The following is a 16,990-nucleotide window of genomic DNA, read 5'->3' on the forward strand; positions in this document are numbered from 1 at the left end:
TCAAACATGCCAAATCAACTGGGTACAAGCCATGTGCAGAGGAGGCCAGCCCTTCAACCATGTAAAAAATAATTATTTGAACTGTCCAGATAGGTTACAACTGATAAACATGAAACATGGATAGACACGAGGGCCATAGCTATGTGAGAAATCAGAGCGTCCTCTGAGCATCCTATCCAACCTCAATATTACGGGTCAGCAGTGAACCTTAGTTTGGTTACCAGTCTTTTTAGCTAACATTCCACTCCTTGCCACTCCTGTCATTTGCCAAAGACATATGCCAATCTCTTTGGCAAATGACAGGAGTGGCAAGGAGTGGAATGCAATAGTTGAACAGAGATGGCAACCAGGCTAAGGAAACCTGGCAGCCAGGGTGAAACCCAAGACTGTTGCAACATTCCAGCTCTGTGTTCAGTGAAGCTCAGGCATACAGTACAGTAGATGTCCTTGGATCCACCTTTCTGAAGCTCGAACACTGTATCATTGAAAGGCTTTGTACTCAGTTAGTGATTTCTCAGTGTTCAGCGTGAACATGGTGTTCCTTCACTGTGATCTTTGAAGCTTTGCAGAACACAGAGTAACTTATTAAACAGGACCTACTGAGAACTCCAAATGAGTCTTATGAGTTCTCTTTGTAAAGGTAAAGTCAAAGATGTCAGAGAGACGGTAGAATAATGTTCAAAGTTATCAATCTAACCCTGGTTGAACTATTTCAGGTAACACTTTGCCATTAGCCATTAGCTAGAATCCTTAGTTGCTACATACATTTTTGGACTTATACTCGTCAAGAATCAACAGGTATATATAATTAATTTATAACTTAGAAATGCCTCGTGAGCTTAGTTCCACTGTCGTACCCCATCAGAACACAAAATATGTTTTTTGTTACTCTAATGTTTGTAAACTACGTAAATATAAACAAACACTGTATAGTTAAAGCTATAATTTTGATATGGTCAGTCCTTGCATCCAAAGCTCTGTCTATGAATTTGAGAGTGATTACATTTCTCCAGGTCCATCCCTCAGCTTTTCACCAAAACAGAGGCGGGATACCCACTTTGTTATTGTTTCAACTGCAGATTCTAGCTTTAAGGTACCATTTATGAAACATTTATATACATTGAAAATAAAGGGTTAATAATCAGTTAATTGACTATTTACAAACCCTATAAATTATTATGTCATAGTTAGTCAGGAAGTTGGCAGGGAACAGGAGTCCAACACTTTGATCCAGGAGGATAACTGCACCCTTTTAGGAATACTACAAAGCCATAAAAGCTCATCTTGGAGAGCAACCGTATCTGCTTCTTCGTGCCATGGGGTTGGGAAAACTAAGGGCAATGAAAATTCAGCGGTTACTTGTTGCATTTAAATTAGAATTTGTAGACTACAGCCAAATAAGAACAGATAAGGGCGTTTTAAGCAAATAAACAGGGAGTTCCCACGGAACCAACCCAACTTATAAATATGTTGCTTTATTTTTTTGACTATGATAGACTGTAACAAGTATGTTTCTGTGGCATTCACTTGCTTGGTTGCCTGGCAACATGGCATTGTCTCATTCTTGCCATCTCCATTGTATGTTGCACCAAACAACTCAAGGAAACTTGAATATTACCTACTCCAATGCTATTAATGTTAGACAACATGATACATCTGTTAACCCCATCACTTATCACACTGTGGTATACTCAAAACAGCTCACATTATAAAAAAAATCTCTGGTATGCCTGTATTCTTACAACACCATGCTAAAATGATCATCCGAAAAGGGTGAGTCTATTACTATTAGCATTTCAACTGGAACGGATGTTGGCTAAAAGGCTGCCAGGTGACTGAGCTGGGCCACACCTCATACTGACAGTGGAGAACAAAGCATCACAATACCTGGGCTTAATATGTGTGCTCTTGTAATTGCTACTTGTTTGCATTTATGCGTCCATTGGTTTGCATTTGGTTTGTGTCACGCAAATAGAAAATGTAAAAGGTTGCAGTTTGTATTGTGGTGGTGTTGACAATAGTCCAGTCCTGCTGATCCTTTGCACTTGCATAGTATCTAGAGTGGATTCAGGAAACAAGTTGCTTTCTCATCATCTGAACGTTTTTTTCTGAGTTCATATCAGATCACAGGGAAGAGACACGAGATCCTCTCAATGTGTTGGTTAATTTATCAGCTGAGAGCAGGTCTCAGATGTCAGATGAGTAATCTCCTCGATCAGCCTTTCTTATCACTGAGATGTGATAGAGACTGCTAACAAGGGAGTTAACAATTTACAGCATGAATACTCTGGCAAATACACACTCATAAGATAAGTACACAGACTTTAGACACAGATAAAGTAGACCAGCCAACCTGGAAAACGTGCTTGAAAGCATTTGCCTTCACATATGGGAGAAATGAGAAAGATCAGGACTGGAATTGTTTGTATTTTGGTAAAACAATTCTGAGAGCAGGCTCAACTTGCCCGACTGCCATAAATGCCATAGATTTTCTTGTCTTTCACGTAAACAACTTAAACAATGGGGAGGAATTAGATAATAAGATAAGTTTTAGGCTAATGGAATTCTTGGTTGTTTTCACTTCTTTTTTTTTGCCCCATGGGGAAACCTCAGAGCAGGCTCAACTAGCACGACTGCTCAGTTCACTTGTCCCAGGCAATAGTGCAATTTTTTTCTTTATATTCAGTGAATATGGCCAAAATCTATCATTACCTCAAAAATGTCAACTTTGACTGCATTTACACTTGACCCTGTAGTTCCAATGTCTCTGCCCCAGAATGTCGGATCCTCATAACGTAAAGTGCTAAGTGTCTTTTTGTCTGAAAAAGGCCAAGTTTGACCAAAATTATGGAACATATGCTTTTTCTGCGTATATGCATGGCTTAAAGCATAATCATTATGCCAAAAGTAACTGGAAATATGTTTATTCCATAGTCTAAGTAGTATGTATGATTACATAGTCCATTTGTATTTATATGCTAAGATAATCCACTCAGTTTTGTTGAGATTTTTAGGATATTTGACCTAAATATATTAGAATTTCCATTATGGCAATTTTCACCACATTTGACCTTTGACCCCTTGAAAATGGCGGCAGGTAGCTTAATGGTTAAGAGCGTTGTGCCAGTAACCGAAAGGTCGCTGGTTCTAATCCCCGAGCCGACTAGGTGAAAAATCTGTCGATGTGCCCTTGAGCAAGGCACTTAACCCTAATTGCTCCTGTAAGTCGCTCTGGATAAGAGCGTCTGCTAAATGACTAATTATTTATTTAAAATGGCCTTTAAAAATGTAACATGGCAACCGGCCTAACTTTGTGTATCACCCCATCATAGATTGATTTAGCATGGATGGCAGCCTCTAACAGTATTTTTTTTTGGGGGGGGGGGGGGGGGGGGGGGGGGGGGGGGTTGGCAGGTCTACTAAGACACACTTAAAGACATCCTCCAGGCTCCTTTTCACCTCATTTATCACCTGATTTACTTAACAAAAGGAACTTCTCAGTAGGTGTTCCAGGTATGTCATGACAAGGCACAAGTGGCGGGGTGGGCCTTTCCTCTTTTGTTCTCTATTGCAAGAGGGGAGGCAGATGACATCACATCAGACCAACTCTTTGAATAGCCTACTCCTTGAAGTTTTCAGTTGTCTTAAAGACACTATTTTGCTCAAAACTATTTTTCTTCCTGGTAAGTGTGTGATTTTGTGTACATTACGGTATTTATACTTATGTTTTTCAACAGGAAAAGTTCACAAATAGCTGGAGTGTGACTTTAACTCTCAAGATAAAAGTTGATCATCGTCAGCTAATGAATGCTATTATATTAAAGGTCTGGATGATTTTCACTTTTTTGCCCTGAAATGTAAGGAAAGAGTCAGCTTAGTCAGGCAATCAACTACAAAAAAACATGTCAGCATTGTCACAAGAATCCCCCAACTTGAAACCTCTTGCTGTGTAACTCTCACAAAGACCATCAGTACTGATTGACATAAACGGGTGCCCCTTTCCTCCCTAGGTCAATCCCCCCTCCAGTTTCTGTCTGTGCCATGGCTGACCCTAGCTGGTGGAAGCTGACCTTCTCACGTAAGAAGTCTGAGGCCAAGGTTCTGTACGAGATCCCCCCAGAGTATGGCAATAACACTGGGAATAAGGAGCATTGCAACAGCCCTCAGCTCCTCACAGACCCAATGGATAACCAGTTCAGTGCCAGACTGGAGAAGATCGTGGATAAGTCGGCCACTAAAGGGCGCCATGTTAAGGTGTCCCACTCTGGTCGCTTCAAGGAGAAGAAGAAGATCCGTGCCACACTGGCTGAGAACCCTATGCTGTTCTCTGAACACAGTATCAGTGATGAGAACCACAGGGCAGAGAAATAGCAGAAAACCAAGTACCTGCTGTTTAGGCTCTTTTTTTAGGCATGCACAACAGACAGCCACACCATTCACGACAACAACGCAGCCATACTCTTACTTGCACAAAACATATATACACTCCCAAGGTGGGCTCCACACCCAAGTACACAGATAATACTGTACCCAGCTGAATTATCGCACACACCCAAATAAACAACACTGTTCAAGGTTCATTGATGCACAAACATATTAGAATGTGTGGTATCTTTGTGTGGATAGCTAAGTACCTTCACCAGTTCATTCCTGAGCGCACTGCACTTTGGAAAAATGGACAATGCTGAAGATTTCCAAGAATATGGCAACAAATATGTTGACTGTGTCTGAACAAGGGCTCATGACCAGTAACCTGGAGTGAATATTTCACTGTAGTATATGAGAAGAAAATTATGAAAAATATGTTTAGCTACAAAGGTTTGTCTGTTATAAATGTTAGTTAAACATATACACATTTTGCATATTTAATGACCTGTAATGATTTGAAGAAGTCTAGTTACGACATAAGACGTGGTGATGTAAGAATGTGTAAACTGAGCCCTCAATCAGGGATTTATCGTCTAGTTTGTCACTTCATCTGAATGCGGTTGGTGGCAAGGCTGGGGTAAATGGAGTCAGACAAGAGATGTGAGGGATAGATGGTACTGAAGTGATCACAGAAAAGGGCATGTCTATCCATAAGAACAAGTCATAGAGTATAATGTGATCGTGATTATTTATATACAGTTCTGTTTCATCTAACATGCTAAAAAGGTCTGCATAGAATAAAGTTGATAGAAAAACATATCAAATATGGCAATATACTTACAGGAAGGTCAAATGTAGCTTTTTGATACAACACTGACATCTTTTGGCCAGAAAAAGCACTGAGTATTCAGTTACAAATTCAACATGATTTTTCAGATCCATTTAGATTATCACAATTCAAAAGTGCCATGAATGCAGAGGTCTTCACACACCATGAAAAACAAGTTAACATCCAAGCTCATTCTCAGACATGACTGACTTTATACACATCATTACCTTGGCACAAATGAACTCGCATAAACTCTTCTAATCTTAATTGAACTATATTAAAAGGTAGTTTGAGCCACAGACATGACAATAAATCCATAACAAATTCAACACAGGGACTTCCGCCTAATAGGCAATGAGTATTACATTATGACAGAGAAACTGCTGTGGATTTGAGCCATTAGAAGACATATTAGCAGCTAGACAGAACATGTAACCCTGCTCCAATACAGTGGAACTCATGTACAAATGTTAATTAACAGACAGACAGTACTGGAGATTGTGCTTTTTACAAGTACAGATTTTCTAGAGGTTGTTGAGGTCTGCGGAAACGCATGATCATTGGATTACCGATTTACTGTCAATCATTATATAACATTGACTACTGTACTAGACAGACTTTGCACTTCAAGCGTCAGGGAATGTAAAGTGTGTCATACAGCATATTGAGATTTGGAAAACCTTACGTCACAGGTCTGTTGCTAGACAGTATAGTCGCTTCACGTTAATAATTTCCCATTGTTGCCCTGGAGACAACAGGCAATCAGGCTTCCTAACCAACCAGAAACGTTCTCCTTGATTTGGTATTAAACAAGAACACCTGAAAAGAACAGCAAATTATAGCTTGTTAAGACACACATCCTATAACACGTAGTTATTCAACATCAATAGGTCTTCCATTCAACATGAGAGGCTCCTACTGCATTGAGATGATGGTGGTCATTTGATTGATGATGACATCATGAGTGAGTTGTACGGTGGGCCCAATCTCCAGCCTTGCCTCCATTTCCCCTAATGTAACTGACCTCAAGGGGATAGCCTCTGGTAGACCCAGCCCGCCTCAGCATTATGTTCATACTCTTCTAGAACACTCTCTCCATTTTTCGGCCGTGTGAAGACGATGCGGTCATGTAGCCTGTTGGTCTGACCCTGCCAGAACTCTATCAAGTAAGGCTTGACGATATAGCCTCCCCTGTTGGAAGATAGAGGGACAACGGGCAAAAACAAGAACAGGTTTACATGGTAGATAATCTCTCGTGGATAGCATCTGACCAAATTTCTCGGATTTTAGTTCTGGGTTAACCGAGATTACATGATAGACAACTTACTGCACAGGTTTGGCAAAGTCATGAAGCATTTTGTTCAATTAAAACAGTAATTCTTGGTGATTTAACATACTAACCAGTAGTCGGGCATGGGGACATCTGTATCCTTGTACTTTTCTTCCAGCTCTGCATTTTTCTGTCTCAGGTACTGCAGAGTGATATAAAACCGTCAGATGTAACATATTTCATTAATTTCCCTATTTTGGCAATAAGTCCAATGGTGGATCTCTATAATACAGTGGTGTAGCATAGGTGGTCCTCACATTTCTGTCAGGGACTGCAGTGCTTTGCCTGCTCACAACGGCTCCGATCTGGCTACTCTTGGGCCGGGAGTGGAAGTAGTCACAGGAGCTCTGGAAGGGGATTCTCTCCACGTTGCCCTCGATACGGATCTGCACACACACACACTCTTAGGTGGGTGCCAACTAATTGTACAGCAAATTCAGTGTCATCCTCCATTAGTTAAAGGGAAATTCCAAAACTTTTCAACCTAATATTCTTATCTCCAGCCCCAATCCGAGTGTGTACATGTGAAAACGGCGTGTTTATGATCTGTGGTTAAAAAGACAAGAAAAGGTAAAAAAATAAAAAATGCTCACTGCGAATCTCAGTGTTTGAAAATCACCATTAAATTTTTTTTTTTTACTTTTGATGATGTCATCGGGTAGAACTCTTTAACTTTATATATTTTTCTACAAACCATAGAAATGTGCCCTTCACATATGTAGACACTGGTATTGTGCTGGAGATAATGAAATGAGGTTGAAAAGTGGTGGAATTGCCCTTTAATTCGTTCAAAAACCACATCACAATATACTCATCATACCAAATCAAAGATACTTGAAGATATTGAAACAATGGCTTGACAAGTACGCTACACTTTTAGAGGTAAAATGAAGCACATACCTGCCGGTTGATGGGCTCCCAGTAAAAGCACAGACATGCGTAAGGGTTGCTCTCCTACAGGAAGGGATTTGAAAATATCGGATGTAAAATTGGAAAACTAAATAATCTAGTAGTGCAGGTGCAAAGGATGTCACGCTGCTTGCTTAGCAAGTACCACTTCCTCCTGAATCAGCTCACACTAAGGCCCGAACCCAGGACCTCTGCCTTGCTAGCATACAGTGCCTTCGGTAAGTATTCAGACCCCCCTAAAAAAATTATTTAGGGGGGAAATCAGCTTTAATAATATATATATATATATATATATATATACATATACACACACACACACACACACACACACACACACAACACAGTCGTGGTCAAAAGTTGAGAATGACACAAGTATTGGTCTTCACAAAGTTTGCTGCGTCAGTGTTATGAGATATTTTTGTCAGATGTTACTATGGTATACTGAAATATAAGTACAAGCATTCCATAAGTGTCAAAGGCTTTTATTGACAATTCCATTAAGTTTATGCAAAGAGTCAATATTTGCAGTGTTGACCCTTCTTTTTCAAGACCTCTGCAATCCGCCCTGGCATGCTGTCAATTAACTTTTGGGCCACATCCTGACTGATGGCAGACCATTCTTGCATAATCAATGCTTGGAGTTTGTCAGAATTTGTGGGTTTTGTTTGTCCACCCGCCTCTTGAGGATCGACCCCAAGTTCTCAATGGGATTAAGGTCTGGGGAGTTTCCTGGCCATGGACCCAAAATGTCGATGTTTTGTTCCCCGACCCACTTAGTTATCACTTTTGCCTTATGGCAAGGTGCTCCATCATGCTGGAAAAGGCAAATTGTTCTTGGATGGTTGGGAGAAGTTGCTCTCGGAGGATGTGTTGGTACCATTCTTTATTCATGGCTCTGTTCTTAGGCAAAATTGTGAGTGAGCCCACTCCCTTGGCTGAGAAGCAACCACACACATGAATGGTCTCAAGATGCTTTACTGTTGGCATTTAAAAAAAATTTTTTTATTTCACCTTTATTTAACCAGGTAAGCCAGTTGAGAACAAGTTCTCATTTACAACTGCGACCTGGCCAAGATAAAGCAAAGCAGTGCGATAAAAACAACAGGGTTACATATGGGGTAAAACAAAACAAAGTCAAAAATACAACAGAAAATGTATATACAGTATGTGCAAATGTAGCAAGTTATGGAGGTAAGGCAATAAATAGGCCATAGTGCAAAATAATTACAATTAGTATTAACACTGGAATGATAGATGTTCAAGAGATGATGTGCAAATAGAGATACTGGGGTGCAAATGAGCAAAATAAATAACAATATGGGGATGAGGTAGTTGGGTGGGCTAATTTCAGATGGGCTGTGTACAGGTGCAGTGATCGGTAAGGTGCTCTGACAACTGATGCTTAAAGTTAGAGGGTGGTGACACGGGACTGATGGTAGCGCTCACCTTGTCTTCTCCGGACAAGGTATTTTTCGGATGCCCCAAACAATCGGAAAGGGGATTCATCAGAGAAAATGACTTTACCCCAGTCCTCAGCAGTCCAATCCCTGTACCTTTTGCAGAATATAAATCTGTCCCTGATGTTTTTCCTGGAGAGAAGTGGCTTCTTTGCTGCCCTTCTTGACACCAGGCCATCCTCCAAAAGTATTTGCCTCACTGTGCGTGCAGATGCACTCACACCTGCCTGCTGCCATTCCTGAGCAAGCTCTGCACTGGTGGTGCCCCGATCCCGCAGCTGAATCAGCTTTAGGAGACGGTCCTGGCGCTTGCTGGACTTTCTTGGGCGCCCTGAAGCCTTCTTCACAACATTGAACCTCTCTCCTTGAAGTTCCTGATGATCCGATAAATGGTTGATTTAGGTGCAATCTTACTAGCAGCAATATCCTTGCCTGTGAAGCCCTTTTTGTGCAAAGCAATGATGACGGCACGTGTTTCCTTGCAGGTAACCATGGTTAACAGAGGAAGAACAATGATTTCAAGCACCACCCTCCTTCTAAAGCTTCCAGTCTGTTATTCTAACTCAATCAGCATGACAGAGTGATCTCCAGCCTTGTCCTCGTCAAAACTCTCACCTGTGTTAACGAGAGAATCACTGACATGATGGCAGCTGGTCCTTTTGTGGCAGGGCTGAAATGCAGTGGAAATGTTTTTGGGGGATTAAGTTCATTTTCATGGCAAAGAGGGACTTTGCAATTAATTGCAATTCATCTGATCACTCTTCATGACATTCTGGAGTATATGCAAATTACCATCATCAAAACTGAGGCAGCAGACTTTGTGAAAATTAATATTTGTGCCATTCTCAAAACTTTTAACCACGACTGTACACATACATTTCCTTTAAAAAAATATATTTCCCTTTGTTACTTTCCAACCCCACCAACCCTTCCCTAATTGGAGTAAACAACAATGCTTAGGCCTCTACTTCCAGCTTATACATACTATATACATATTATGGACACAGTCAATTTTACAATAATTCTATTTTGTTTGTTTTTACTCCTGAACTTCCTCTACCCTCAACCTCTCTAATCATTTTCATGACGTCCATCCGGTTTGCTTCTATATGCCATATCTTTCTAACTGTGCTCTTTCATAAAAGCTCTCAACCTATAACCTATATACTTATTATGGACACAGTATGCTTACATTATTAGTTATTGTGTTGTTATTAGTTGTTATTAGTCCCATCCTTCAACTCCATTCAACACCACCCATCTACAGTTGAAGTCAGAAGTTTACATACACCTTAGCCAAATACATTTAAAATCAGTTTTTCACAATTCCTGACATTTAATCCTAGTAAAAATTCCCTGTCTTAGGTCAGATAGGATCAACACTTTATTTTAAGAATCTCAAAGAGAGAATGATTTATTTCAGCTTTTATTTATTTAAATCACATTCCCAGTAGGTCAGAAGCTTACATACACTCAATTAGTATTTGGTAGCATTGCCTTTAAATTGTTTAACTTGGGTCAAACGTTTCAGGTAGCCTTCCACAAGCTTCCCACAATAAGCTGGGTGAATTTTGGCCCATTCCTCCTGACAGAGCTGGTGTAACTGAGTCAGGTTTGTAGGCCTCCTTGCTCGCACACGCTTTTTGAGTTCTGCCCAAACATTTTCTATAGGATTGAGGTCAGGGCTTTGTGATGGCCACTCCAATACCTTGACTTTGTTGTCCTTAAGCCATTTTGCCACAACTTTGGATGTATGCTTGGGGTCATTGTCCATTTGGAAGACCCAAGCTTTAACTTCCTGACTGATGTCTGAGATGTTGCTTCAATATATCCACACAATTTTCCTTCCTGATGATGCCATCTATTTTGTGAAGTGCACCAGTCCCTCCTGCAGCAAAGCACCCCCAGAGCATGATGCTGCCACCCCAGTGCTTCACGGTTGGGATGGTGTTCTTCGGCTTGCAAGCCTTCCCCTTTTTCCTCCAAACATAACGATGGTCATTATGGCCAAACAGTTCTATTTTTGTTTCATCAGACCAGAGGACATTTCTCCAAAAAGTACGATCTTTGTCCCCATGTGCAGTTGCAAACTGTAGTCTGGCTTTTTTATGGTGGTTTTGGAGCAGTGGCTTCTTCCTTGCTGAGCGGCCTTTCAGGTTATGTCGATATAGGACTCGTTTTACAGTGGATATAGATACTTTTGTACCCGTTTCCTCTAGCATCTTCACTAGGTCCTTTGCTGTTCTTCTGGGATTGATTTGCACTTTTCGCACCAAAGTACGTTCATCTCTAGGAGACAGAACGCGTCTCCTTCCTGAGCGGTATGACAGCTGCGTGGTCCCATGGTGTTTATACTTGCGTACTGTTGTTTGTACAGATGAACGTGGTACCTTCAGGCATTTGGAAATTGCTCCCAAGGATGAACCAGACTTGTGGAGGTCTACCATTTTTTTCCCTCAGGTCTTGGCTGATTTCTTTAGATTTTCCCATGATGTCAAGCAAAGAGGCACGGCGTTTGAAGGTAGGCCTTGAAATACATCCACAGGTACACCTCCAATTGACTCATATGATGTCAATTAGCCTATCAGAAGCTTCTAAATCCATGACATCATTTTCTGGAATTTTCCAAGCTGTTTAAAGGCACAGTCAACTTAGTGTATGTAAACTTCTGACCCACCGGAATTGTGATACAGTGAATTATAAGTGAAATAATCTGTCTGTAAACAATTGTTGGAAAAATTACTTGTGTCATGCACAAAGTAGATGTCCTAACTGACTTGCCAAAAGTATAGTTTTTTAACAAGAAATTTGTGGAGTGGTTGAAAAACGAGTTTTAATGACTCCAACCTAAGTGTATGTAAACTTCCGACTTCAACTGTATCTCTTAACACCATCCATATTGGATTTCTATTTGCCATATATTTTTCAACTATTATTCAGATCCCTTGACTTTTTCCACATTTTGTTAGGTTACAGCCTTATTCAAAAATTGATTAAATTGTTCCCCCCCCCCCCCCCCTCATCAACCTACACACAATACCCCATAATGACAAACAAAAACAGGTTTTTCAAAGTTTTTGCTAATTTATTAAAAATAAAAGGACAAATTAAATGTACATAAGTATTCAGACCCTTTATTCAGTACTTTGTTGAAGCACCTTTGGCAGCGATTACAGCGTCGAGTCTTCTTGGTTATGATGCTACAAACTTGGCACACCTGTATTTGGGGAGTTTCTCCCATTCTTCTCTGCAGATCCTCTCAAACTCTGTCAGGTTGGATGGGGTGTGTTGCTGCACAGCTATTTTCAGGTCTCTCCAGAGATGTTCGATCAGGTTTAAGCCTGGGCTCTGGCTGGGCCACTCAAAGACATTCAGAGACTTGTCCCGAAGCCACTCCCTCGTTGTCTTGGCTGTGTACTTAGGGTCGTTGTCCTGTTGGAAGGTGAACCTTCGCCCCAGTCTGAGGTCCTGAGAGCTCTGGAGCAGGTTTTCATCAAGGATCTCTCTGCACTTTGCTCCGTTCATCTTTACCTCGATCCTGACTAGTCTCCCAGTCCCTGCCGCTTAAAAACATCCCCACAGCATGATTCTGCCACCACCATGCTTCACCATAGGGATGGTTCCAGGTTTCCTCCAGATGTGACGTTTGGCATTCAGGCCAAAGAGTTCAATCTTGGTTTCATCAGACCAGAGAATCTTGTTTCTCATGGTCTGAGAGTCTTTAGGTGCCTTTTGGCAAACTCCAAGCGGGCCGTCATGTGCCTTTTACTGAGGAGTAAAGGCCTGATTGGTGGAGTGCTGCAGAGATGGTTGTCCTTCTGGAAGGTTCTCCCATCTCCACAGAGGAACTCTAGAGCTCTGTCAGAGTGACAATCAGGTTCTTTGTCACCTCCCTGACCAAGGCCCTTCTCCCCAGATTGCTCAGTTTGGCCAGCTCTAGGAAGAGTCTTGGTGGTTCCAAACTTTTTCCATTTAAGAATGATGGAGGCAACTGTGTTCTTGGGGACCTTCAATGCTGCAGAAATGTTTTGGTACCCTTCCCCAGATCTGTGCCTCGACACAATCCTGTCTCGGAGCTCTACGGACAATTCCTTCAACCTAATGGTTTGGTTTTTGCTCTGACATGCACTGTCAACTGTGGGACCTTATATAGACAGGTGTGTGCCTTTCCAAATCATGTCCAATCAATTGAATTTACCACAGGTGGACTCCAATCAAGTTTTAGAAACATCTCAAGGACGATCAATGGAAACAGGATGCACCTGAGCTCAATTTCGAGTCTCATAACAAAAGGATCTGAATACTTATGTAAATAATGTATCTGTTTTTAATCTTTAATACATTTGCAAAAAATTCTAAAAACCTGTTTTCGCTTTGTCATTATGGGGTATTGTGTGTAGATTGAGAACCTTTTTTTATTTAATCAATTTTAGAATAAGGCTGTCTCGTAACAAAATGTGGAAAAAGTCAAGGGGTCTAAATACTTTCCGAAGGCACTGTACATGACCTCCTGAAGCGTCTTACCAGTCGGCGCCACGTGAAAAGCTAGCTATTCACTGGCGCAAGTGGCGACACTTCAGGCTGAGGAGTAAGTTTCACACATCCCCACCTGCTACACATGCACTTGAGAGGAAAGGGAGGAAGATGCCTGCCTAGTGACAGTAGCAGATACTAACCAACTCTCCACCTTTCCGGCTCTCGTAGTTGGTAAAGAAACGGAAGCCTTCATTACTGTAGCCTTTTAACAAGACCATACGAGCAGATGGACGTCCATCTCTTTATGGAAAAACAGACAAATTTATAGAAAATGTGTTACAATTTAGCTTAAGAAGCAAGCATTGTGTTTTAGGGACTACTTATGGGGGTACTCACTTGGTAGATGTGGCAATGCACATTGCATTGGGCTCTCCAATTTCAGGACACTTTGTGGCTTGATCAAACCAATCTCCAAACTGCTTGATGGGGTCCAGAGAAACAAGCTGATTCTCTTCAAAGCACTAAAACAAGTTTACATAATGAGACTTTTACATCAAAATGCACATTACATTGAAGTCATAAGCATTTAGGGAAATCAATTTTGTATCATGTTTATTATGACATCTTCAATTAAGTTCTGATCACTCCAATTACTGGGGTGTAGGCTACGCAGTGAGGTGAAACTTCAGAACGTTGCAGATTATAAATATGTTATGACTATAGGTGACACAATTCTCTATTCTACATTTTTTTATTTCACCTTTATTTAACCAGTTAAGCCAGTTGAGAACAAGTTCTCATTTACAACTGCGACCTGGCCAAGATAAAGCAAAGCAGTGCGATAAAAACAACAACACAGAGTTACATATGGGGTAAACAAAACATAAAGTCAAAAATACAAACAGAAAATATATATACAGTGTGTGCGAATGTAGTAAGTTACGGAGGTAAGGCAATAAATAGGCCATAGTGCAAAATAATTACAATTTCGTATTAACACTGGAATGATAGATGTGCAAAAGATGATGTGCAAATAGAGATACTGGGGTGCAAATTAGCAAAATAAATAACAATATGGGGATGAGGTAGTTGGGTGGGCTAATTTCAGAATGGCTGTGTACAGGTGCAGTGATCGGTAAGCTGCTCTGACAACTAACGCTTAAAGTTAGTGAGGGAGATAAGAGTCTCCCGCTTCAGAGATTTTTGCAGTTCGTTCCAGTCATTGGCAGCAGAGAACTGGAAGGAATGGCGGCCAAAGGAGGTGTTGGCATTGGGGATGACCAGTGAGATATACCTGCTGGATTTCAGACTACGGGTGAGTGTTGCTATGGTGACCAGTGAGCTAAGGTAAGATGGGGATTTGCCTAGCAGTGATTTATAGATGACCTGGAGCCAGTGGGTTTGGCGACGAATATGTAGTGAGGGCCAGCCAACAAGAGCGTACAGGTCACAATGGTGGGTAGTATACGGGGCTTTGGTGACAAAACGGATGGCACTGTGATAGACTACATCCAATTTGCTGAGTAGAGTGTTGGAGGCTATTTTGTAAATGACATCACCGAAGTCAAGGATCGGTAGGATAGTCAGTTTTACGAGGGCATGTTTGGCAGCATGAGTGAAGGAGGCTTTGTTGCGAAATAGGAAGCCAATTCTAGATCTAACTTTTGATTGGAGATGCTTAATGTGAGTCTGGAAGGAGAGTTTACAGTCTAACCAGACACCTAGGTATTTGTAGTTGTCCACATACTCTAGGTCAGACCTGCTGAGAGTAGTGATTCTAGTCGGGTGGGCGGGACTACACTATCTGTTTTACAACACGCTCTGTAATGTTACAACCGCCTGATTGGGCCCCTGATATATAATAGGGGCCCTTGTGCTCCCTTTGCCAGTGGAGGGAGGAGCTGTTGGAGGAGAGAAGCCCCTTCATTAATATGCCATTTAGCAGACGCTTTTATCCAAAGCGACTTACAGTCATGTGCGCATACATTTTTATGTATGGGTGGTCCTGGGGATCGAACCCACTACTCTGGCGTTACAAGCGCCATGCTCTACCAATTGAGCTACAGAGGACTTCATTACATCACAAGACGCTGCACGTAAGCAAAGTCAGCTTTGTGAGCAGATTTGACATATGACTAAAGAACATAGAATTGACATATCATACTTGATGCAATGAAAATGTTGGGGTCATCAACGTAATTTCCACTCCAAAACAGTGGTAATTAATACACAATTGAAACAATGCGAGCAAACTGGCTAGGCATTGTTGTGCCTCTGTAATATGTAAGTAGCTGCACCTGCCATTGATATCTTTATAGTCATTCACCCAAATTAGAAAGGTGAGGTTGTGTCATAACAAGGAGGTAAGCAATCAAACTTGTCTATTCTCACCTCTTCGTCTCCTTTGTATTTTTTTCGCATGCCACTGAGATCCATGGCTGTAGAATCACTGGTAGTTTTCGTGCAAAAGGACTGAGAAAATAAGGCTCGACGGCAAGCTATCAAAGAGGCCTGGGGATGAAAGTGTTTTCCTATTTCACTGATATTATTCAATGTAAGAAAAATAAAATAACAAATAATGTATACACTCACTAAACTGTAAGTCGCTCTGGATAAGAGCGTCTGCTAAATGATTTTTTTTTTTTTAAATGGTGCTGTACTAAACGTCCAGTTGAAATTGGGGTTGGGTTGTTGGTTGGAGAACGCTGTCAGCATGGCCACTTCCCTTTAAAAACGTCACTCATTGCGTCAAGCCACACCGACCAAACAGGAGCAAACCATAGAGAATGACAGAGGCCTCTAGTGGCCAAAAGGCCGTTTTAGCAAGCGCCATTGAAGGCTTCCACCATACGTCCACCCTTTTAAAGTAGTCAACTGGGGATTCCTATGGGTTGTAGCACAATGGCACTGCCCAAGCTGTCACAGATGCTATAATGGCACAGTATATGTCTCTATGGAGCAAACGTACCTCAGTCTGTTCAAAAACGTTTTGGAGAAATGTGTTGCTAACTACAAACCGTTCCGCAATGTAGCAAACATTCAAGCGAACTGAATGCACCTCAGGCACAACTCGATATAAAGTAGTTTTTTCAAAGTTGACGAAATGCCACGTGCGTCCACTTATACCAGTGCATTCGTAACAACATAGCCATTACGAAACGTTTATTCGATCAAATAAGCTCTATTTAGCAATTCAATATTTTGTTGACCAAATTCGACACGCTCATTGACCTCCATACAAAAAATTCCTCACTTCGTGGTCTTATTTTCGTGGACAGATTTTGGGCGGAGTAAACCCTGTTGCTTCGACTCTTTCTCTCTGGTTGAGTTTTGTAACTTCATCGATAAATACAAATCAAAATCAATCTGAATATTTTACACTGTCGTCGCATTTATCCATAATTTCACAGAGTAAAATTACGACTTCAAAGGCATACATGTTCATTTTAGTGCAAAATGTAAGATGACTTCGATGATTTAAACAACTGCCTCGTTCAAAGCAACTGGGAACTCGGAAAGCTCCGACATCAGTCCGTTCATGACAACTGGGAACTCGAGAAAAAACGAGCTCCGAATTGGAAAAAATCTGTAACTCGGGCATCTGTCTAGAGGCCGACTTTC

At 41.2% G+C, this 16,990-nt stretch overlaps 2 protein-coding genes across 3 annotated transcripts in view; one reads left to right on the forward strand and one right to left on the reverse strand.

Moving 5' to 3' along the window:
* The window catches only part of prr15lb (proline rich 15 like b), a 5,622-nt gene extending 444 nt beyond the window's left edge, over positions 1-5,178 (forward strand). The window contains exon 2 of the mRNA XM_084160357.1: positions 4,011-5,178. Within this exon, the coding sequence (XP_084016483.1) occupies positions 4,042-4,371 (330 nt within the window). The 5' untranslated portion in view covers positions 4,011-4,041 and the 3' untranslated portion in view covers positions 4,372-5,178. The remainder of the gene's footprint in view (positions 1-4,010) is intronic.
* pnpo (pyridoxamine 5'-phosphate oxidase) lies at positions 5,100-16,912 on the reverse strand. Of its 2 annotated transcripts, XM_084160335.1 has the most exons (8): positions 15,761-16,912; positions 13,766-13,890; positions 13,570-13,669; positions 7,428-7,481; positions 6,785-6,913; positions 6,599-6,669; positions 6,222-6,388; positions 5,100-6,016 (listed from the first exon to the last, which is right to left on the reverse strand). In XM_084160335.1, exons 1-7 carry the CDS (start codon positions 15,803-15,805, stop codon positions 6,223-6,225), a joined length of 690 nt encoding a protein of 229 aa, XP_084016461.1. In that variant the 5' UTR covers positions 15,806-16,912; the 3' UTR covers positions 5,100-6,016; position 6,222. The 2 variants fall into 2 exon arrangements, with proteins under 2 accessions (XP_084016461.1, XP_084016460.1); XM_084160334.1 differs by having other exon boundaries at positions 5,100-6,388.
* Positions 16,913-16,990: the final 78 nt, after the last annotated feature.

The sequence above is a fragment of the Coregonus lavaretus genome, assembly GCF_964263955.1.
Source record: "Coregonus lavaretus genome assembly, chromosome: 1".
Classification (NCBI taxonomy): Eukaryota; Metazoa; Chordata; class Actinopteri; order Salmoniformes; family Salmonidae; genus Coregonus; species Coregonus lavaretus.